Source organism: Macrobrachium nipponense, chromosome 27, assembly GCF_015104395.2.
Source record: "Macrobrachium nipponense isolate FS-2020 chromosome 27, ASM1510439v2, whole genome shotgun sequence".
Classification (NCBI taxonomy): domain Eukaryota; kingdom Metazoa; phylum Arthropoda; class Malacostraca; order Decapoda; family Palaemonidae; genus Macrobrachium; species Macrobrachium nipponense.
Window position 1 is genome coordinate 21154077 of NC_087216.1, and position 23103 is coordinate 21177179.

Sequence of the window (23103 nt, forward strand, 5' to 3'; positions counted from 1 at the left end):
AAATGGCTCTTGACAACCATTCTCTGGTTGTTATACAGAAAATTGCAGTTACAGAGAATAAGTACGGTTGACTTCGCTACCGAATTTCAAAGAATGAGTTGAATTATGAAATTTAGGCCAAAGGCCAAGTGCTGAAAGTAAAATTTAAGAGTAAATGGGTTTGAAAGGTGCAACAAGAGGAAAATCTTGCAGTTGCACTTTGAAACAGTTGTAAGGAAAGGGGTTGCAGCTATGAGTCGAATGGGAACTGCAAAGAATCTTTATTAATGCTTTCAGTGCAACGCGTTAGGTGCACTGATTGGCACTTCCCCCAACGCGGGTAGTAGGGGTTTCATAGTTTCTGTTCATAAAAGTAATTGTATTCCTGAACTTTAAGCACGAAAAATGCTCTCCGTCCATGAAAACATAGGTCTATGGATAGATATTATTTTAATAGATATTAATTTATTTGCCAAAGTAATATCTGAGCAAAGCGAAATTGGAGAAGCTGAACAGCCAAAATGTGCATTTCTGTCTTTCCATATGTTTATTATCTCGACATTATGATAGGGGACTGAGAAGCATTCCTCCTGGAACGAGCAGTGGTAACAGTAGGCCTAGACATCCTTACAATTCCCAAGGCATTATGAGTCTGACATTATAGGCCTACTTGGTCTTCATGCTGAGAAAACTGGTAGACTTAATAGAGAATAACTTTTTTTAAATCATTTGCAGAGAGAGAAGGAGTAAATGATATAATAACAATAATTACATAATTAACTTTCTTGTAAAATGTGAATGATACGAAATCCTCGGTATGGGAGATATATTGGTAACAGTTACAGCAAACCGTTTTCTTCTTCAATCGTCAGAGAGAATGAATGCACCAGACCTGAGTTTCTAAAGTGCTTAAGACTGTTGTGGTATTTAGTAACGGCATCTTTCTTTACTCGAATTTTAATTGTATGATGCAGAAATAACCATAGTAATAACAATAGTAACCGTTTCGATGATGATTATAGTAGTAGTAGTAGCAAGGAAATAAGGCTTTCGCCAACCACCAAACAAGAGCAGCTCCGGGAACGATTCTGAAAAACGCGGGAAAACGTCAACGTAGAGAGAGAGAGAGAGAGAGAGAGAGAGAGAGAGAGAGAGAGAGAGAGTTGGGGAGATCTTTTCCATGGACTGAGAGGAAGCATTTCTGAGAGAGAGAGAGAGAGAGAGAGAGAGAGAGAGAGAGAGAGAGAGAGAGAGATTTTCCTCCATTAACTGATGAGAATCAGCTGCCATAAAGGGAAAGGGAGAAGGCTGATTTCCTACTCCATCCTATACGAAATAACAGCTCATAAAGAGAGAGAGAGAGAGAGAGAGAGAGACCCCAATGGCTGGGGGGAGAGCATTTCTTCTAACTGAAATTTAAAAATGTTGCCCATAGACGGTCAAAGCGCGAAGGTCAAGACGCGACTTCACATATACAGCAGAGGAAACGCTTGGAGAGAGAGAGAGAGAGAGAGAGAGAGAGAGAGAGAGAGAGAGAGAGAGAGAGATATTACCACCCAGTAAGAATCAAACAGAATTTAGTGTTCAAATAGTGTAAAATAACAGTTAAGAGAGAGAGAAAGCGGGGATTCAGACACTGGAAAAAACAAACACTTTTCTAAGAATGAGAAGGAGGATTCATGGCTACTGAGAAACAGCAGCATCTCTGAGAGAGAGAGAGAGAGAGAGAGAGAGAGAGAGAGAGAGAGAGAGAGATTTTCCTCTTTTATACCTGATGCGAGTTAACGGCGCGAGTGATTTTGATTCTACTGCTACAATGAAAATATCAACTCAGCTGAAAGAGAGAGAGAGAGAGAGAGAGAGGAGAGAGAGAAGTTTCCGCTAGAAACCCGAAACCAGCGTCTTCTCCTGTAGTACTATATAAATGATCGTCTCCCGGAACCCGGACTCTTACATTTATCTTGATCTTGACCTCAACCGCGTTTCCTTTCAGTGTCTCATTCCTTCTAGGCCGACATTCCTCCTCCTCGCCCATTCCATCGCCTCTTAACTATCCTTCCTACCTCCCATCAGCTTACTGACTCAGTTAAATCTCTCTCTCTCTACCTCATTTACTGTCTTCAACTGACTCCGTTAACTTCAACCCCCACCCCTCCTATTTCAGCCTCCTGGATACCAGCGTTTCCTGTCCTTAAATGACTCTCTCTCTCTCCCCGAGGTTTTGTTACGTTTTTATCCCCCTTTTTTAGCGTACAGCTTCTCCCTCGGTCTCATTGTTCAGTCTCTCTCTCTCTCTCTCTCATTCATCGCCTTTTCCGTTATATCTGCCCCATCTCTCCCACTCCTCCAGTCGCCTTTTTCATATTTTTTTTTCTTTAACTGCCTCTGCCGTATTCCATGCGCCATTTTCCAAAATGGCTTTCACTCAAGCAGTATTTATTCATTTTTATTTCTGTACATTTTTTTCTTGTCTTCTGGAGTATATGGTAATAATTACATTTATAGTAGCTTAATTATAGATATTTTTTTAATTTTCGCGTTACTAACCGCTAGCTAATATTAATATTAAGAATACAGCTTTCTGTAGTACTACGAAACTCGGCTGCTCGCGCTAAACCCCTATAGGCACTGTTTAGGTATATACCTAGACCGTGCCTATAGGTAGGTCCTTATTCTATATACATTGGGTAGGTACATCTGCTTGGCGCTAAACTCCAGTCACCTGATTGAAGCAGGGAATCGGATTATAAACTTGGAATAACAGAGTAGTGAGGTCAGAGAAAATTTTAGATTCAGGGTTGACCACTGTTTGTGGGCTGCCCTATAAATGGAAGCTCAGACATCAGGCTACAAGATTTTTCTCTCTCTCTCTCTAGCTGATCAGTGAAAAAAAAAAAAAAAAAAAACAGAAGCCAGAACTCTAAGTTGACCATTGGCATAAGTAGACTCACTAGTCTGTTCTTTAATCAAGAGCATATGCTTGGCCTAAGGCAAACATAACCAGAAAGCTAAGAATTAAGTTTCTTTCTGTCCCAAACGCTCTCTCTCTCTACAAAGCATTTTCCCAGCATTGAGGATTTGAAAGGATAGACGAACCTTAGAACAGTGTTGTCAAATCTTGAAGGTCACCTCTTAGAGACTTTGACCTAAAGTGGTTCACTTCTATTATTTGGGATGTTATCAGTCATGACACGCGTTTCTGCTAATTGAAAGGCAAATGTAATATGTACCTGCCAAGTGTTGATGGGTCATTTTTATGTCCGTCAGGAAAGTATTCGGTCATGCTATTGGCAACATGCATTGAAATGGGATTATAAATCGGAGGCCACTGTTGCCAAGAACTTGACATAGAGTTAACGGTCTTGTATGTAGTATAGTGGCCAAAAATCTAAAGAACCTTTATATAACGCAAATGCCAGTAATCACTAAGTTTTTCAGAAAACTTACTTGGCTACAGCTACCACATATAAAATTAATTAGACCTAACATCTTCATAACGCCTGTACCTTACAGATATATATTTATTGAACGGGAAGGTTTGGCACCCAGAAGGTTTAATTTCCGTTGATTTTACAAAGGGCACGACCATCGCTGCACTTACGGATCAGAGCCAGTTATGACTTGAAAACCACAGTGCCACAAAGTGATCGCCAGACTTCAGACCTTTAGGGATTTGTGTGTTTCAGTCTCGTAGCTTCTAAGGTTTAATGTTCAATGCAACTGCAGGTGTCTGATCTGAAGGTATATTGGTTTCACAGTGTTTTCAGAAAACCTGTAGGATTTAGACAGGTCAAAATTTAAAGTTGAAAAGTATTAACTGAAGGATTGTGAGAAGGTTTCATCAAGGAACAATAATTAAAGGGTGCCTTTATTTTATATTGGAAACGTAAATGTAGAAATGGTAATTTTGCTGGTTGCAAAAGAGCCAGGAGAGAGAGAGAGAGAGAGAGAGAGAGAGAGAGAGAGAGAGAGAGAGAGAAAATGGATTTGGGTGGCCCTATGCCAGAACGGGTCTAACTTAGTAACTTTCATAAGAACTAAAGATTCACAGTTTTAAATGTTACGTCATATCATGTGCTCTAGGAATTGTATGTCTTTATCCACGTGCGAATGCAAACATTATTATGAAATAGTAAATGATAAGATTGTCGCTTCAAGTTTACTTTGAAATGAGAAACATATTTTGCCTTCACATAAAAACTAAAAATCCGAAGGTGCTCATCATTTGGCTAATTAATTTTTTCCTCCCATACCCTCGTATTTACGCCCAACCCTGTTTTCACTTGCCAGTTTATAATATAGCTACTTTATCCCCCTCTTCTTGCAGTACCCACCTCCCCTCCCTTCTCCTTCACCCTCCCCAACAAACAAATTATTCACCATACCAACGCTTCACTTCACCGTCGACTCCGTTGCCAAACCTGGCTTCATAATCTCATCATTCTAACGAACGCTCAATGCGCTAGAGACCGATGCCAAGTTGTAGTAACAATTCGTTACGATTTTAAGATATTTGGCGCTGCCTGAAGCAAAACATATCACCTCGAAAGCTTATTTCTTCAGTGTAAATATGTAACTTTAAAACAAAACAGAAGAAGATAGCGGCGCTGGGGAAAATAGGTGAGCGTGGTTTAAATAAATGAACTTGTATGGCAAGTTGGGATATACGGCGACAGTCAATTGTTCGGAAGTAAAATCCGTATGCCTCAGATTACTACCGTCCAATGGCATGGCTAGTTATTTCTGTTAATCGAAGCCGAATACGTCATTGTCTCATTGAAAAACGAGTGATCAATATTCAGTTTAATGTGCAACATTATCGAACGTTTTAAAGAGCACTTGGCAACTCTTGAATCACTCGTACTCACAGACCCCGTTAATACCGAACTTCCGCTACCATCTATCCGAAGAGCTTTGCATTTCAACCTTCATACGCTTCTTTGGTGCGTTTCACGATTCATGTCCTAAATGAACATTATGAACGGGCGTGTTGCTTTTCCGCAATATACTGTCGGGCTTTATAAAGTAACATTTGAAGCCAAAGAGTAAAAGATCTTCCGAGAAGCTTCTGTTTAGGTGCACGCGAAAAAAGGCGCCAAAAAGGAAAGCGAGTTGATCTTACCGCGCCGTATTTCTTTCAGCGAAGTTATTGACACGTAGATGCATTTAATTTGCACGGTCACCGTCCAGATCGATACCCGTTAGCACCTATGTGTAATGATGGCGTCATGTTGTACGTCAGCAGTAGGATTTGTCAAGGTAGAGAGGGAGATTTTATCACATCTTGAAGCACGAGATATGATGGACCTAGGGAGGAGATATAACTCCTTTGTTACTTTTCCTTGTTATTTCACCTCCATCAAGTACTTTTTTTGTTCTGATACACTTCCAGCATATTGACTGAATTATTAACTAGTTTTAGCATAGTATACCATCTGGATTTATGCCTTTTTTTTTTTTTAATAAGGGCACGCACTCAAGGAAATGTCCCGGACCAAGGAATGTTTTAAGGACCATTTTTGCACAATGGGACACCACTTTAGGCGCTTATCAAACACGTGCAAGTAAAAGCCACATGTTCGGTTTAAAGGAGGCAACGGAAATAGTGCAAAAAAGCGTTACTACAGCTGTAGTTATTATCGCCATTAAAGCCAGAAAGACTCCAATGGGAATAATTACGTAATAGGAGAGCGAGAGAAGAAGGCAGCCATAAACAAGACAAAGAAGCTCAACTCGTCTTAAGAAACGGAAGTTCGTGTGATGGAGGTAAAAACAAATGCAAATGAGAAATAAAGGCGACTCTCGGAGAGAGAGAGAGGGAGATTAAAGTAGCAGCAAACGAAAGAAGCGAGAAGAGAGAGAGAGTGTTGGGGAGAGCAAAATTCGTAAACAATAGATATCAGGAGACTGGGCACAGGTAACCGCGAGGGAGAGAGAGCGAGAGCAAACTTTTAAGAACCAGGCGGAAACATTCCAAAACGAAACAGAAATAAACATTTTCAAAAAGAAATCAAGAAGTTGGCGTTACATCCTTACCACCACCAGTCCGAAGCGTTAGGAGAGTTAGAGAGAGAGAGAGAGAGACAAGCTGGGATATTATATTAATAGTAACCTACCCAACCCGGGGGGGCCCCATGGTCTCATGTAGTAGTAAAGCCAGTACTTGACTCCCAAAGTCCCCACAACCGGGGCTCTCTGGTGGCTCTGCCTCCCTGTAGTACTACTCTCTAGTCAAACTCCCAACCACATGGTACGCATCAGTACATTTATTTCTCTAGCCGACAGCGTACTCGAACCGGGGGTGAGATCACGCGATTGAATGCTTCTCTCTCTCTCTCAATCCTAGAGTATTTATTCCTTTATTCGCAACATTTCTCTAGTCGTGACAGCGTCGTACTATAGCCCGGGTGAGACTATCTATTGAATGTGTTCTCTCTCTCACATACACATTTTAGAGTACTTGCTGCTTTAGTAGCCATGACAGTCGTCATATTTCTCGAAGTAGAGAAGAGATGCGCACTCAGACTTCCCTCTGAAATATATGACAAGTACTCTAGCGGAGGTTGAAACCACGCGATTGAATGCTCTCTCTCTCTCTAAAGTGTTTATTACTTAGTAGCATTGCGAACTCTAGACATCCTGAAACAATATGGCAACGTAGTACTTCTAATCAGGGTTGAGATAACCCGATTGAATTCTCTTCCTCTCTCATTTTGGAGTATTTACTGCGTTCGTAGCTGTCTACACCGTCGTATTTCTGGGAATGGGAATTTTAAACAGCAACGTAGGGATTCCAAGGAATCGTGGAAATTCTTGGGGTTCCCAAGCGCTGTATCGATCGATCCTATAACGGAGGGAAAATGCGATTAACATCCAATCTATAGTTAAATAGCCACCGGGAGAGCAGGTTTAAACCGGTTTCTCTCTCTCTCTCTCTCTCTCTGTTTTCACGTAAACATCCACGTTCAATGTTTTTTCCGTAAATGTAGTATTTGAATGTGCAAATTTTGCCTAATGAACATTCATATATATATATATATATATATATATATATATAGTATATATATATGTATGTATATCAGTGAAGAATTTGACAACTCTAACATTATTAAAAAGAATTCCAATCATTTAGTGTATTTTTCGAGCAATGGGACTTCCGATAACAATAATAATATTAACCACATATTTCACAAATGCCAATGCAGTTTTTTATATTTTATATCTACAATGTACGTAGGGTTACACATGTCCATTTAGATGTACATAGTTTATCTTTATTTAGACGTAGTTTCCAACAGGAATGATTATACATTATTATCCTCGCTTTAATATTTTTTTTTTTTTTTACTTTCGCTCTTATGGATTTTGGTGAAAGCGCAAGATATGATCTCATCACCTCTCTATAGGTGACTGACTGAATTGAAGTTTGCGCCTAACGCGGCGCACTGCAAGCAGATCGTCTTTTGGGCAAAAGCGGCGTTGGTTTCTGTACCTGGACTTTTCATCCACTACCCATGTCGTATATTTTAGTAATATAATAATAATAATATTAAAATGGCCTCAGTGGCGTGGTTGGTATGGTGTTGGCGTCCCACCTCGGTGGTCGCGAGTTCGATTCTCGGCCATTCCATTGAGGAGTGAGAGATGTGTATTTCTGGATAAAGAAGTTCACTCTCGACGTGGTTCGGAAGTCACGTAAAGCTGTTGGTCCCGTTGCTGAATAACCACTGGTTCCATGCAACGTAAAAACACCATACAAACAATATTACTATTGTTTGGTGATCCAAATTTGAATACATTTACCGTAGGGAACTAAAAACAACGAAAGAAATTAAATTAGTTTATTCCAAAATGGCTGAATTACAAGCTAAAATAAAAGTTTAGTGTATTTTTGTAAACCATTTAGAATTTTCATGCTTCAAAAGTACATATTTGCAGTATTGTGAAAAAGGTATTTTGTACAAATATCGTATTGTAAGTTTTTTAATTATATCTATTTAAAAATATAAGTCAACTTGCATATCAAGAGGTAAATATAATAATATGATTTTAAAGTAGAACAGTGTAAAGTTTCCATATAAATAATTATTGGTATAATTGATTGATTTATATGTTACGTACACACATTTATATACATACATACACACACACACACACACACACACACACCATATATATATATATATATATATATATATATATATATTATACCATATCTGTGTCTGAAAATTAAATAGATAAGGTATCAATATTTGCAACACCATAAGACACTTAACTCTTTTTACAATAAACTTTGGTTGCAATGCACAGTACTTGCGTGCACCACTTGTGTAGCCTTAAATATATATGATTACGTATATAATGAAAAAAGCGTATGATGATCTAAGTTCTTTGCCCTTATAGCCACGCTCAGGAAGGAATGTTGTCAGAGAGAGAGAGAGAGAGAGAAAGTCGTTTGAGTACAAATATTTTCTCAAAGCTGTAGGTCTCTTGATAAATAAATAGCTCGGTTGTACCACGTGCATTTGCTATTAGTATCTCCGCTACTAGGAGTTGCTTGACTACTATTTAATAGGTACATTATTATCTATAGATAGTGACTGGCGATATTAGCTGTAATGTTCATTAAGACATGCGGTTAATATTATTATTTTTTTTAATTGCTACCAGGTGAAAGTTCCTGCTTCATGACATTCAGTTTTTCCTGCTGTAGTTGTAAGCAGTGACTTTTCGCTATTAGGTCTTTAAAGCAGTCTCTCTCTCTCTCTCTCTCTCTCTCTCTCTCTCTCTCTCGATATAACCGTTTTGTATGGACGAATGAATTGCTATTGCTGGCAACGAAACACGGCACCGCCTTGCCAGCCGTAAGAGATTCCCTCCTTGGAAGCACAGAAGTCAACTGTAACTCAATATAAGAGAGAGAGATAGAGAGAGAAGAAATAATTTACAATATTCTGTATAAATTCTGTAGAATACGAAAGCGTGTTTTTGTGTACGAACACATCCACTACATGTTTACATAGGACGGAAAGCAAGCAGGCTAATGGTTACGAATGCCAATGTTTTTGAATGATTGCTGATGTCGTCTTTCATTTTTAACGTGGATGAACCGTGCACGTGTAAACGTAAATTATTGTATGATTATATAACTACAACTTGAACATGTGTTCGTTAACGCGAGTAATAAAAAACATGCGTGCGTGCACATGTTGTGTAGGTGTTTATATATATATAGATATATATATATATATATATATATATATAACCTTAGATATGATTATATAACTACAACTTGAACATGTGTTCGTTAACGTGAGTAATAAAAAACATGCGTGCGTGCACATGTTGTGTAGGTGTTTACACATATATATATATATTTATATATATATATATATATATATAATATATATATTAAGTGTGTGTGTGTGTGGTGTAATGTATACATATCAGAAAACATATTTACATACATAAACAATGACGTCATAAAAACTAAGAGGGTTACTCGTTAGTACGTTGGTATTTCCATTTTCCTAGCAATGTTGTTTCATTTTCCTTTTTCAATTATTGAAAGTTATCCTAAGTAGCTCTTAAATGACGCCAATCCTTTGTGTGAGTGCGCAGCTGTTTTCTAATAGTACCAACCGCGCGCGTTCGGTCTATACATTTATCTTGTTAAACCGTCTTCTTTTCAAGTGTCTCTTTAGTAAAGCTAAAAGCTAGGTTTGCGGGAAAGTATTTCCAAGAAATATATTCTATTCTTCTCTGGCACCTTACAGCATTGCAGGAGACAGTGCTTATCGTCAGTGCGGAACAAAAATATGTCACGATACTCGAATTTTCGTAACTGTATCGGGGACTTGAGGCAATGTTTGGCGGACGACATAATATTAGAAGGCATGTTCGTGGGACACTCCTTGAGATTACGCAGAAGTGGATACGCTTTTGTTAACGAACATTTTTTTTTAATACTTTAGAGTTGTAAGTACTTTGTAATTCTTGTTTTTATCCTGGTTAGTTGAAACTTGCGATAGAAAGGCGTTGGTTGTATACAAAGGCTGTTTTGGCACTAATGTTTTACTGATACTTCGATTTCATGCTGAAGTTATATGCAAAGGCTGGTTATACAAAAGTTTTATATACATATACTAGGTTTATAGTAATATTTCGTAGAAACACTTCAGTTTCATGCTAAAGTTTTAAAGTTGTGAAGAAAGACCGGTGTGAAACTAACATTTCATACAAATGTGCTATTTTGTCCTGCGACCTATTGAACTGAAGGAAGGTTTTATCTTGTCAAACAGGACTTTTGTATTGTAACACCTGTCAGGCTGTAACATCCCATATATAAAAACTACATTCAACTCTGGAAACCAGTAATCTAGATCTAGACTTACCAACTACAACTCTGTGAACGCTAGGTCTACTGACTATCCATACTTCAACTGCGAATTGACTTTTCTTTATTTCAATCATGAAGGTTTAGAATTTTTCCCAGGTTCCTATAATCTTCCTTTTTTGCAAGCGGCCGATCTAGTTTTTCTTGTAGCCATATGTAGCACTTAGCAGCTCAGCTGAAGTGAAAACTCAGGTGTGCTTTTATCGTCAAGGTTTGTCCAATGCCTGTCTGTATGTCGTTTGAATGGTTTCTAAGTACGTCTTCCTGATATTAGTAATAATTTTGAGAGAGAGAGAGAGAGAGAGAGAGAGAGAGAGAGAGAGAGAGAGAGAGAGGGAGAGCAAATCACCTTAGCAGTTACGGTAGAAATTAGTATTGAATGAATCTAAAACCAGATACAAAGCTTCAGATTTCGAAATTAGACTCAGCACTATCAAAGCACCCGTCTCTCTTGACTAGATTAGATAACTTCTTAGTTCTCTTCGATTGTGAGGCCAGCTGTAAAAACGTATTGTCTTTGTTCTGCATATCGCACTACATACGCTGTAGTTAACACGTGCAAGAACTTAAAACATGGAATTATGAGCGGAAAGAGTGAAAAATATCTAGAAAAAAATGATGTAACGTGGAATTATGAGCGGAAAGAGTGAAAACTAACTAGAACAAAATATCTATATGACTAAAGGAAGTATGATACGAAGGAAGTGAGTATAGCTTCTAAGAAAATTTGAAAATGGGTTTTTTGGTTGAAGACGCCAAAGTGGAAAGTACTATAAAAGGAGTATGTAAAATTCCAGGATGGGGCCAGAGTCAGAAGGGAGTGTTCATATGGATAAGAAAGCATAGAAAGGGAATGAAAACAGTAACTGGTAGAATGAGGTAGTGAGAACTTTGGAGAAGGAAGAGGGGAAATGATTTTGCGGCACACGTTTGTGACGGAGTAGAACATCCTGTGCGGGTATATAAGAAGATGGTCAGTGTATTCATGATAGAGAGAGAGAGAGAGAACTAATAAAAATAGATGGAATATAGTGAATAAAAATAGATGGGATATAGTGAACAGAAGCACGTGGGAAAATAAGATGTTTTTTACAAGGAAGGAAATTGAGATAGAAAGGTTAATTCACAAATGGATCTCAGAATAATGAGTGTTTTGAAGATTTAATTATTGCAGAAAGTAGATGGAGGTAGAACTGAATGATGAATGAGAGGAAAACAATATGTAAGTTAGAGAATGTTCGTAGTTGTTGCTGAAGGCATACAAAATGAAATTTAGAGGCTCAAGAATGAATGGAAAAACAATTGGAGTTGATGACATTACAAATGAAATATATGGTGCAGTGGTGATAGTGTGGTGGAGTGACTAACCGGGCTGTTAGGTATCCATGGATAAGTGGGAAGTTCCGAATGAATAAGCACGAGGAATAATGATTGTTCTGAATCAAGATTAAGACGACAGAAGCGACTAAGAATACAAGGTGTCTAAAACTTCCCAGTGTACCAGAGAAGGTGTATGACAAGATTTTGAATGAGAAATTGACGTTTTATAAATCATTGAGTCTAATTTAGGGCATCGAGCGCATGTTCTCTTGCTGGTCGGATGATTATCCCAACCACTGGAGAGAGAGAGAGAGAGAGAGAGAGAGAGAGAGAGAGAGCGAGAGAGAGGGAGAAGAGGAGGAGAGAGGATAGAGAGAGAGAGAGAGAGAGAGAGAAACTCCCCCGCTTCCTTCCATCGCATCGCATATGCATCGATTAAATTCTGATGAGTACCTCATCACCCGCCCTTCTTTCCTTTGCATGCAAGCAAGAACACTCGCGTGACGGACGGCCGTGTCGCCGAAATGCGTCCACGGATCAAGGACGGACAAAAAGACGCCTCAATCCATAAAACAAGGACAGCCATTTCTCAATACAGGGAACAAGTAACTGTTTCTCGCGGCGACTTTCCGAAGTACAAGTAACAGCTTAAATGTTTGTTCCGTTTATCGGGGTTCCTGTGTCTCGTCTTTGTGTGTGTGTCTGCTTCGTCAACAGTTGTCGTTGCAAGCAATGAACACGAGGAGCATTACTCCGGATAATAAGTATCAGTACCATCAAATGCGGGATTTATTCAAATTGGCTACTTCCGTGAGGGAGAGGGGTGGGGGAGGAAGGAGTCGGGGTGTGGTAGGGGGGAGCGTTCGTGGTGGGGGAATACATTACATTCGTGCTCATAAGTCAGTTTCAGAGAGAGAGAGAGAGAGAGAGAGAGAGACTTGGCTACTGAGGAACCGAAGTTATATCCAAGAGTCTATATGGAAACCGTAGTTCGAGAGTTTATATGGAAACAGTAGTTCAACTGGTACTGAGAAAGAGAGGAGGTAGTATCAACTATTGAGAAGGAGTTGTTAAGTAAATAATATATGTATCAGAGAGAGAGAGAGAGAGAGAGAGAGAGAGAGAGAGAGAGAGAGAGAGTCTGTATTTGAGGAAAAAATGAGTAATAGCAATCATAGAGAAACCATAATTTGTGTATCTAAAAGAGAGGGAATCGACTATAGAGAAGCCGCAGTCGTAGCTGAGAGAGAGAATCTTAACTATTGAAAAACCGTAGGTCTGAATGTGAGAAAAAAATAGGTAGTCACAACTATAGAGAAACCATATGTTGTGTATCTAAGAGAGAGAGGGTGTCGACTTTAGAGAAACCGCAGTCATAACTGAGAGAGAGAGAGAGAGAGGAGAGAGAGAGAGAGATACTAATAAACCATTCCAGAGGCGTTGTCAACAAACACAAGCTCCCAAAGGCACGATAGAAAGAGCAGATTAAACGAAATTTATCCTGAGTCTTAGCAGTGAGTCGACAGTGAATCATGTAGGGGAAAAATTCATGACGCACAGCGACTCACAGTTCCTTTTCTCTCTCTCTCTCTCTCTCTCTCTCTCTCTCTCGGTGGATGAGGACACACGTGGTTGTGGGATGGGTAGTGGAGTGGGGGGGGGGGGGATGTGGCCGTTGAAAAGGTGGCGGGAAAAACTGAGCCAAGGAATAAAAGGAAATTTTTTTTTTTTAAGTCTTCTTTTTCTAGTTCTTCCAGCTCATTTGCGTCTGCACATTTTGACGTTCTTTTGTCTTTTTCACCTACTTCTTCGTCACTTATTGAGCTTGTTTGTGCAGTTAAAAGTATGTTTGTTCCTTATTCTTAATATTTGTAACTACAATTCCTTACAATCCACTTCACCGCTTGCTGTGTATTATGTATATATATATATATATATATATATGTATATATATATATATATATATATATATATATATATATATATATATATGAAAACAGCCTGACATCTTACTTGCTTCATTTATTAACTCACGCTGTACGTGTGTGTGTGTGTGTGTGTGTGGAATCCACGGATTCAGATATCATGGCTTTTACTGTGATTAATATTATGGTAGGCGATTTTAGAATAAAAAGTAATAGAAGATTATATAATTTTAGATTTCTTTAGATGAATCACTGAATAATAACATTGTTTTTTTTTCGTTCTTCCCCAGTTTTTCCACACTTTGCACCAACAAAGTCAGTATTTACCTTAAATTTGCACTTTTTAAGATAAGCATAACTCAAAATTGTTACTTTAGTTTTGCAAACTTTTTAATAAAGATATTTTATATAAAATACTCATAATTAAATTTTTATATGAACAAATTTTAATATAAAGACCTCTTATAAATTAGGGTAAATTTAGGCTGACCTGATTGGGAATAAGAAGATAAATTTGAGTGATCTGATGTCTGATAAGGAAATAGATTTGGGTGACCTGACGGCAAGTAAGAAGATAATTTTGGATGACCTGATAAATGATAAGAAGATAAATTAGGATGACCTGATGACTGATAAGAGGTAAATTGCGGTGACCTGATGAAGAGTAAGAAGACGAACTGGAGTGACCTGATGAAGTGTAAGAAGATAAATTTGAGTGACCTGATGAAGTGTAAGAAGTAAATTTGGGTGACCTGATGAAGTGTAAGAAGGTAAATTTGGGTGACCTGATGAAGTGTAAGAAGGTAAATTTGGGTGACCTGATGAAGTGTAAGAAGGTAAATTTGAGTGACCTGATGAAGTGTAAGAAGGTAAATTTGAGTGACCTGATGAAGTGTAAGAAGGTAAATTTGAGTGACCTGATGAAGTGTAAGAAGGTAAATTGGGGTGACCTGAACCCTCCGAAAAAGTAAATTGAGGTGACCTGATGGAAACTTTTGTTGACCTGATAAGAGTAAGGAAGGTGAACTGGGGCTACCTGACGACACGAGAAGGTATTAGATTGTTGTGACGTGATGCCACGTGAGAGGATGAATTGCCTCTCTTTGTGGCGGGGAAAAAAAGATAATTCAGGATGACCTGAATGCGAACAAGGATACAAATTGGGGTGACCTGATTTCACGTGAGAGGGAAGGACGAGCATTTTCATACCAGGACAAAACAGATTGCACCATATTTATAATTAGTAAAATAATAATAGGTCAGAATATTCCTTATGTAAGTTCTTGAAATGTTTAAATGCCATTAATAACTAATGTAATAAAGATGTTTTTGAAAGTTATTAACTAAATATTACTTTTACATACTGACAACTACATGCGTATGAAAGCAATGCTTAATTGTGGAAAACAGATCTATGCCCATGGGCAAAGCAGTGAAATAAAAAAATATTCAGATAATGAATATTTTGACAAAACAAACACAAGAATATATTTACACATACACTCACACACGCATACACACACACACACACACACACACACACACACATATATATATATATATATATATATATATATATATATATATATTCATATGCGTCCTTCTGATCCAAACTTTTGAATTTTGGTGTATACCCCATGACTAAAAACTAAATCCTAAGAAATTAATGTTTTTCTGCATGCAAAGTGTACAATTGTATATTTTTGTTGTCGTAAGGGACCGACACGTTTGTTTACTGGTATGGCGGAATGTGGAGCTCGTGCAAATATTCATAGAATCATATTAATTTTATCCTGCTGACTCACTCTTCCTTAATGCACTTAAATCTCTCCTTATTGGCAAGCGTGGTTCTACGCATAGAAGCAGAATTATATTTGAATATGGGTCCGACATATTATTTGCACCCTTCCTTTCCTTGCAAATATTTGCGATTATAATCGGCTCTTTCGTACACGTCCTGTAGACGCGCGCACACACACGAATATATATATATATATATATATATATATATATATATATATATATATATATATATATATAAAGCTATTGTTCTTTTCGTAAATGGATTGATCTAGCTGTGCCATTGTCGTGCCTTTCAGTCTAGTAGTAGCGGCAATAGTTTTGTTTTTTTCTGTGGTATAAGTCTGTTAGAAACAGAGTTCAGGTATAAGAAAGTTTCGTTTCATTTTTTAATTAGTCCATCATTTTTAAAATCGATTGTGTACGTATATAACAATGATAGTATATTCTCATCAGTCAAGCAGATGCTCCAATCATACTACACTTGTCCAAGAAAACTGTCCTTTTTTTTCTCTCCCCAATACCTCTATGAGAAATAGACAGTTCAAGTTGAAACCGCTTTCTTTACATTTCTTGATCTCACGTAATTGGTCCAACATATCTATCGACTTCGTAAGTATTACAGTAAAATGAATAGCAAAGTCTAGATTCAAGCAGATTTCAGTCGTACTACTTGACCGACACAAATCCCGCTTTATTTTTCCCTCCAAAGCAGAAGGTTCAGAGTCTATGGTTGACGGACCTTGTCACGACCGCTTCCTAAAGTCCGTGGCCATGACCAGCTTCACTGCTTTCCTTTTCCAACTGCTTAATCCCCTGTTCCCGTATCCATTCATGTGCGTTTATCTCTTCGTTTTGGGCGTCTTATTACTCTACTCTGGTTCGTTCGCTCTTCAATGTCATGTCCTGGAAATGTTTCCCGAATTTATTGTCTCTAAAGGAACCGTTACTGGTCAGTGCGACTTTGATGTCATCAATGAAAAACACAAAGTGTTATATTCTTAAAGAATGTATTTAAACATACATTAATTTACACCGTGATAAAGTAATTATAATATATAATTTATACAAACTGTTACTCATTTACTGCATAGTTATATATTGTTCAATACTTACTCTTCTCTAGATCTATGTTTTGTCAAAACATTACTCTGCTCTAGGCCTACTGGCAGATTTTCCCAGTTTATCAAATTATATTTCGATCAAGGTACTTAAATATTTTTTAAATAAATATGAAAATTGTTACAGAAGCAACTCAAACTATATTTTTAAATTCATAAACCGATTACTTGTAGTGACCATAGATTTTTGAATTCCGTTACCCTCGGTGTCAACCTCGCTCTTCCACCAACTATGTCACCAGCTCCCGCCATCCTCCTCCTCCTCTCCCCTACCCCCCAACTCACAACCCCTACCTCCCTCCCACCAAAGCAACGACGAGCGTCTAAACAGTCCATATCACAGGAGGATTTTCCCTTAGCAAACAAACGATCAGAACTGCTTAGAGGTTCCGCCCCTCCCTCTATCCCACCCCCTCCAGTCTCGTCGACCCTAAGCAGCCAAAATCAGTGACAATGGACGCCTGCGACTACTGCTTCACATACCCCGTCCCCCCTAAAATCACACCAGCCCCCCCCCCCCCCCTCACCTTATCTCTCCATCCCATCTGCCACCTCCGGTGTTCCCCTCCCTCCCCCAGCTACCCACAGAAACTCGCGAAGAATCCCCCTCCCCCTACCCTCCCAAACCCCCCAGCTCATCCCAATACATCATTCCCGCCAACCCGCAGAGGAAACCATCGATTTTACCAAAAACAAAATCGCCAAGAACCGAAGATGTGTGTTAGGGTTCTCCTCTGTGCAATTTAGGCTCTCGAAGAATTTTCGTTTGCGGTTGTTGCAATAACCGGGTGCAGATTCGTAACTGATAAATGTTTTTGATATACATGAGAACACTGGAGATAGATATCTGGGTGGCTGGGTCAGGAAGCTTACTTTTTTTTTTTTTTAAACTCGGAGTGAAAGTCGGGGGAAAAAGTGGTTTTATTTGGTTCATAATAAGAAGCAATTTACAGTTAAGTATTTATCGAAGCCTCTCATTATATATTAAAGAAATTCCTGTTTATTTGTTCTAGGAATAAGAATATCACGACATTTACGACCCCAACCTTAAAAAAAGAGGATATTTTCATTGTTTTTCAACTTCACTTCAAAATTCCGTTAATTTTTAATGTTTTGTGTGAATGATAACGCTATAACAATTTTCTAATAAATCATATGCTTTCTAAAAGACTGAATGATAACGGTACTGCAAATTTTACATTATATATTATCGCGTTAGCACCACTCGAATTATAAAGAATTTTCCCAGAATTATGAAGAGCTGTCCCAGAACTTAGAAGAATTTTCCCAGAATTATGAATATTTTCCCAGAACTTTGAAGAATTCTCCCAGAATTATGAAGAATTTTAGCAGAACAATAAAGAATTTTCCCAGACTTTTGAAGAATTTTCCAAGAATTATGGAGAATTTTCCCAGAATTATGAAGAATATTTCCAGAATAATAAAGAATTTTCCCAGAACTATGAAAAATTTTCGTAGTAGCTACTATGGATGGAATAGAATGTAGAGTTTAAGCCAGAAACCAAGCACTGGGACCTGTGAGGTCCCTCAGCGCTGGGAAGGAATTTGAGAGTAGTTAGGTTTGAAAGGCGTAACAGGAGGAAACCCTCAAAGCAGTTGCACTACGAAATAATTGTTAGGAGAGGGTGGATAGCAAGATGGAAGAAGATAATATGAACGGAGCTACAGCAAAAGAATGGAAGGGGTTGCAGCTAGGGGCCGAAGGGACGCTGCAAGGAACCTCTAGCAATCCCTACAGCTCGCTCATGAGGTGCACTGACGGCACTACCCTTCCTACGGGGCGGTTCGGGTGATAGAAGTTCACTTTCGACGTGGTTCGGAAGTCACGTAAAGCCGTTGGTCCCGTTGCTGAATAACCACTGGTTCCATGCAACGTAAAAACACCATACAATCAAACAAACAAACCCCTACGGGGCGGAGCCTTTTTTGGAAAAGGAGCAACACTCCCCCCCCCCCCCCGCCCGTCCCCCATCGTTTCATTCTTACCCTCTTGCACCTGTGCCGTCCCATCCTCCGCACCTACTAGTTCAAGTGCCACTTGAAGTGTTGTGCCTCTTAGTTCTGCAAATTACTGTATTTCTGTTTGGCGATTTTATTTTTTATTTGATTTTAAAGTGTGTTCTTTTGATGAATAAAAAAAAAATGAAGGTCTATTTTTGAGAGTAATATTTTTTCAATTGGTCACATTTAGATATTAATCTGGTGTTATTTTTCTATGTTTGTGAGTACTTAAGATGTTAATTTGTATATGTAATTTTTTTTTAGTATAATAAGTTGTGTGCAATGTTTATATTGTGCATTTATTTATTTTCCCTAAAAGCGCTAATAACTTAATGTTATTTTCTATAACAATACCATATAGTTACCAATATGCAAAGGCAAAGGTTATGTATTAAACTGGATACGAAAGAAGTTATGAAATATTTTTAGAATTTCAAATAAAGGACATTGGAAGATTGTACAAAAGAAAATTCAGTTTTTCGAAACATCCCTATGACCCCCAAGCAAAATTCGTTTCTAATTTTAATCAACGCATCAAACGTCCCCGTCAAATGAGAAATTTCTGCCACTGGAGTTGTCTGCGAGCGCTCTTCTGCGCATGCACGCGTGCGCGCGCGCTTTCACATAGCAGCGAAAACGGAGTGCACGAGCTATGAAAATTATACACAATGTAAACCGGAGTGGATATATATATTACAACCAAGCGATCTTTCATGTCGTAATATACCTAATAATTGTGTTTTTACCGAAGATCCCAATATGGTGACTTTTAAAGTAATTTTGTTTTCTGTTTATTACTGACACTTTAGTAATCAAGTGGAAGTTGGCTTACGTAAGGTAGCCCGGCGAATCCCACCGGCGTATTCTTGACATCGGTGGATGCTATCATCCGGCAGCGTTTCATATTCTTAGCCTCTATATAGCAATAGGTGATCCCAGGATGCATATACCTTATTTGAAGAATAACCTGAATAGTACAAGAACATGAAGTATACGAATAACAGAGAGAAAAAAAAGAGGAGTAAAATGCCAATTACGTAATTCATTGGTTTCACGGGGACATTATGTATGGCAACAATTTCGTGCGAACTGTGAAGACTCATAGCTGAAACCTCACAGAGAGAGAGAGAGAGAGAGAGAGAGAGAGAGAGAGAGAGAGAGAAAAGCCCGCCGAGTTTCTCAAGATACCTAACATGCAAGTCACAAGTTAGATGAAATATGACGCTTATGTTGAGGAATTCGACAAGCAAACACCCTGGTAGCAAAAACGGCGGGAGCGCATTCCTCAAAACCCGTACTACTCCTGCGAAGGGGGAGATAGAGAACATTGGTAAAAACATGCGAAATAGTATAATAAAAACATGCCGGGCGATCAGGCTGTGCCTTGGCCCCTGTGAATTGGGGATATGAGGGCGAATTTTGCCTGGAGTCAAAAACCTCTCCCGATATCTTACGAGAGAGAGAGAGAGAGAGAGAGAGAGAGAGACTGGTCCTACCCAAGCTAAATCAATATTTCTTGTTTCCTTCTCAGATGAAGATGATGATGTCCCCTAAAACAGTTCTTTAAAAGATGCTTCTAGCTGGTGTCAGTTGGATTACTTTCAACTGCAAAGTACGTTTTATAAATGCCATTTGCATAATGTTTCCATGTAAGGCGATCTTCAGCAGCGCCGTGAAACAAATGCTGCATTCTCCGAACAGGCGGGCATCGTTAAAATTCGTGGACCAATAACAATGAAACAAAAGTCGGTCTCTCTCTCTCTCACTCACTCGGAGTGTGTGTGTGTTTGTGGGGTGGGGTTTGGTAGGGGTACGGATGGTAAGGGTGTTGATGTTAACCACTTCGAGTTTTCGGAAGAAATATCTCTCCGATCAACCAGGTTCTCGATTTCTCTATCAATATTTTCTGAAATGTGGGATCTGCGTTGGAGATTAGCATATTATTTAAATTGAAGTTTATCTCCGACGTCATAGTCTCATTGCGCTCACGAGTTGGGATGAATTGTTGTGCGACTCAAGTACTTCCTTTCAAGAATAATTGTTTTCTGTAGCACGTTATGGTCGTTTGGCATTAGACAGCTACTACGATGATCTATAAATACTTTTTTTAGTTATAAATTTTGCGAAATCTCATTCGCAAACGAATAATGGCCATTGTAAAGTGAGGTAAAATTATTGTATAAACTGGCAACTCCCTGGCGGAACTTGAGTGTGCCTTGCAAATGGGCGGGAAAATTCGACGTTCGCTTTGACCGCCTTTCAGTCGATTACAAGAAACACGATTCTTCGATATTTTTATAGTAAAAATACCCAAACGGACGTGTTCTTAGACATGTTAAGTAACTTACTGAACTAAAATGATTAAGACGGCGTGTGACGATGGTTCATAAAATAATGGCGAAAGTACATTCGACAAGTACCCGGGACACGCTGCCGTTTTCGGTCGAATTCGCCCCTGCTATTTATAACAGTGAATTCATCATCATACAATGGAGTTTCATTCATTGTTAATCGCATTCGCCTTTATTTTCTCCTACGTAGAGCATGATGCGATGGAGGACTTGCAGCCTTGAATTACAATACGCCTAAACTGAAGAAAAGTATTTCACTGCGTCTTTGGGTGGCGATAATAATGGCCGCTTCCATGTGATTTTACGAAGTAGAGACATTTGACTGTACTGAAATGAAATGGCTACAGGTAGGCAAAATATAGATCCGATTCATCCTATATCAGAATTTGTGACAGGGTCCGTAAGGTTCATATTACCTTATCGGTCACCTATCTCTCGTGCCTCTTGCTCGCATATATTTAAAATACGTGGGGGTATTTCCTATATTTCTTGCGTCATAAACCCATAATGAACTGTGTCGTAAGGCCGAAAATTGATTGTTGCCCTCAAATATTATAAGCCTGTTGGCCGTCGTAGGTTAACGCGGCGCTCGTCTTACGGCCAATGGAAACGCGCCATTTTCCCGCGAAGTTCATACAAAGCAACGAAGGCAACCCGAAGAGTTATTTCCGCTGTCACGAGAGCCAATGAAAACGCCCTTTCAATGCGGCTGAGGCGAAAGCCGGGTTGTCATTGGCCAAGCCGTGTCGCGATAGCCGGTGGCGGGCGGGGGAGGGAGAAGGGGAGCTAGCGTGGGGGCCCTGGCGCAGTAACGGTCGTAAAGCGTCACTTGTTAATAGAACTTTGCCGGGTACGGAGTGTGCCTCTCTGAAGTCTGTGCCGCCGCGTTGGATCGCTTTACAAGTGTGTGTGCGGTTGTACCCTTTGAGAGTGCATTGTAATCATGCCCCGTGGTAGGCCCAGAGGAAGCTTAGGCGGCGGGATGGCTATTGACAAGCCACGTGGCCGCATGACCGCCTACGCGTACTTCGTGCAGACTTGCCGTTCGGAACACAAGAAACTCCACCCGGAGGAGAACGTCCAGTTCCAGGAGTTCTCCCGCCAGTGCTCTGAGAGATGGAAGACCATGTCCGACGTCGAGAAGAAGAAGTTCCACGAACTGGCCGAGAAGGACAAGGAGCGCTTCGAGTCCGAAATGAGCTCCTACCCGGGAGGCGGGGGAGGGCGGCGTGGACGCCGGGGGCGTAAGGCGCCCAAGGACCCCAACAAACCCAAACGTGCTCTGTCGGCCTTCTTCTTCTACGCCAACGACGAGCGTTCCAGGGTACGAGCCGCCAACCCGGACTTCTCCGTCGGGGAGGTGGCCAAGGAACTCGGCCGCCAGTGGAACGAGTTGACCGAGGGCGAGAAGCTGAAGTACGAGAAGCAGGCCGAGGAGGACCGTGCCCGCTACGACAGAGAAATGCAGATCTATAAGTCAGGAGGTTCACCGGCGAAGAAGATGAAGGCTAGCAATGGACACCCCGTACCTGAAGATAACGACCTCGACGACGAAGAAGTCCCCGATGACGACGATGACGATGATTTGGATAATGGCTCAGGCGACGATTGAATGACTCGAGAAAGAGAAAGTTTGTTGTAGTGTCGTAGAGAGAGCGAGGTCGTACCGTGCCCCCCGATTGAGTGTGAGAGTGAATGGACCAAAACGGAACTTTATTATTGTGATGTACAAACTTATTTTTATATTTGCAACCCTGTACATTATAGGAGAAAAAAGCTTAGTGAGTAAGGTAATTTAATAATTAATATTTGCGACCATTCCCCCATGCAGAAGAGGGTGGTCAAAATTTACTCATGGATTCATTTTACAGAAAGTCCTTCTGCCTCTTGTCTCTTCAGGACAAAATGTACTTAAAAAACCTCAATTTCGCCTTTAGTTTTTATATTTTCTACCAATAAACGAAAAAAAAACCCTTTTGATCGTATGTGTTCCCCTTTTGTAGATTAGTGTTTATTTTTAATAAGTGCTCTGTGTAATGGTGAAAGCATTTGGTTACATTTTAAATTAGTGTAATCAGTTAACTAATTGCGTGGCAAAATTGTTAGGCTTTTTGTATAAAGAATTACTTGGCACTTTATTTCATTAGTTATATACTGTACTTGTAAAGGTACTATAATAAATGCTAATC

The 23103-nt window shown here is 39.4% G+C and overlaps 1 protein-coding gene and 1 long non-coding RNA gene across 3 annotated transcripts in view; both read left to right on the forward strand.

Moving 5' to 3' along the window:
- LOC135200894 (uncharacterized) overlaps positions 1–23103 on the forward strand; it is a 94604-nt gene that overhangs the window by 39332 nt on the left and 32169 nt on the right. The window lies entirely within an intron of this gene.
- Positions 21725–22889, forward strand: LOC135200892 (high mobility group protein DSP1-like). Its single transcript, XM_064229633.1, has one exon. It carries the CDS (start codon positions 21858–21860, stop codon positions 22524–22526), a length of 669 nt encoding a protein of 222 aa, XP_064085703.1. The 5' UTR covers positions 21725–21857; the 3' UTR covers positions 22527–22889.

What these genes read in the sequence shown, in the direction of transcription:
- LOC135200892 (XM_064229633.1), top strand. Translation starts at nt 21,858, where the DNA reads ATGCCCCGTGGTAGGCCCAGAGGAAGCTTAGGCGGCGGGATGGCTATT.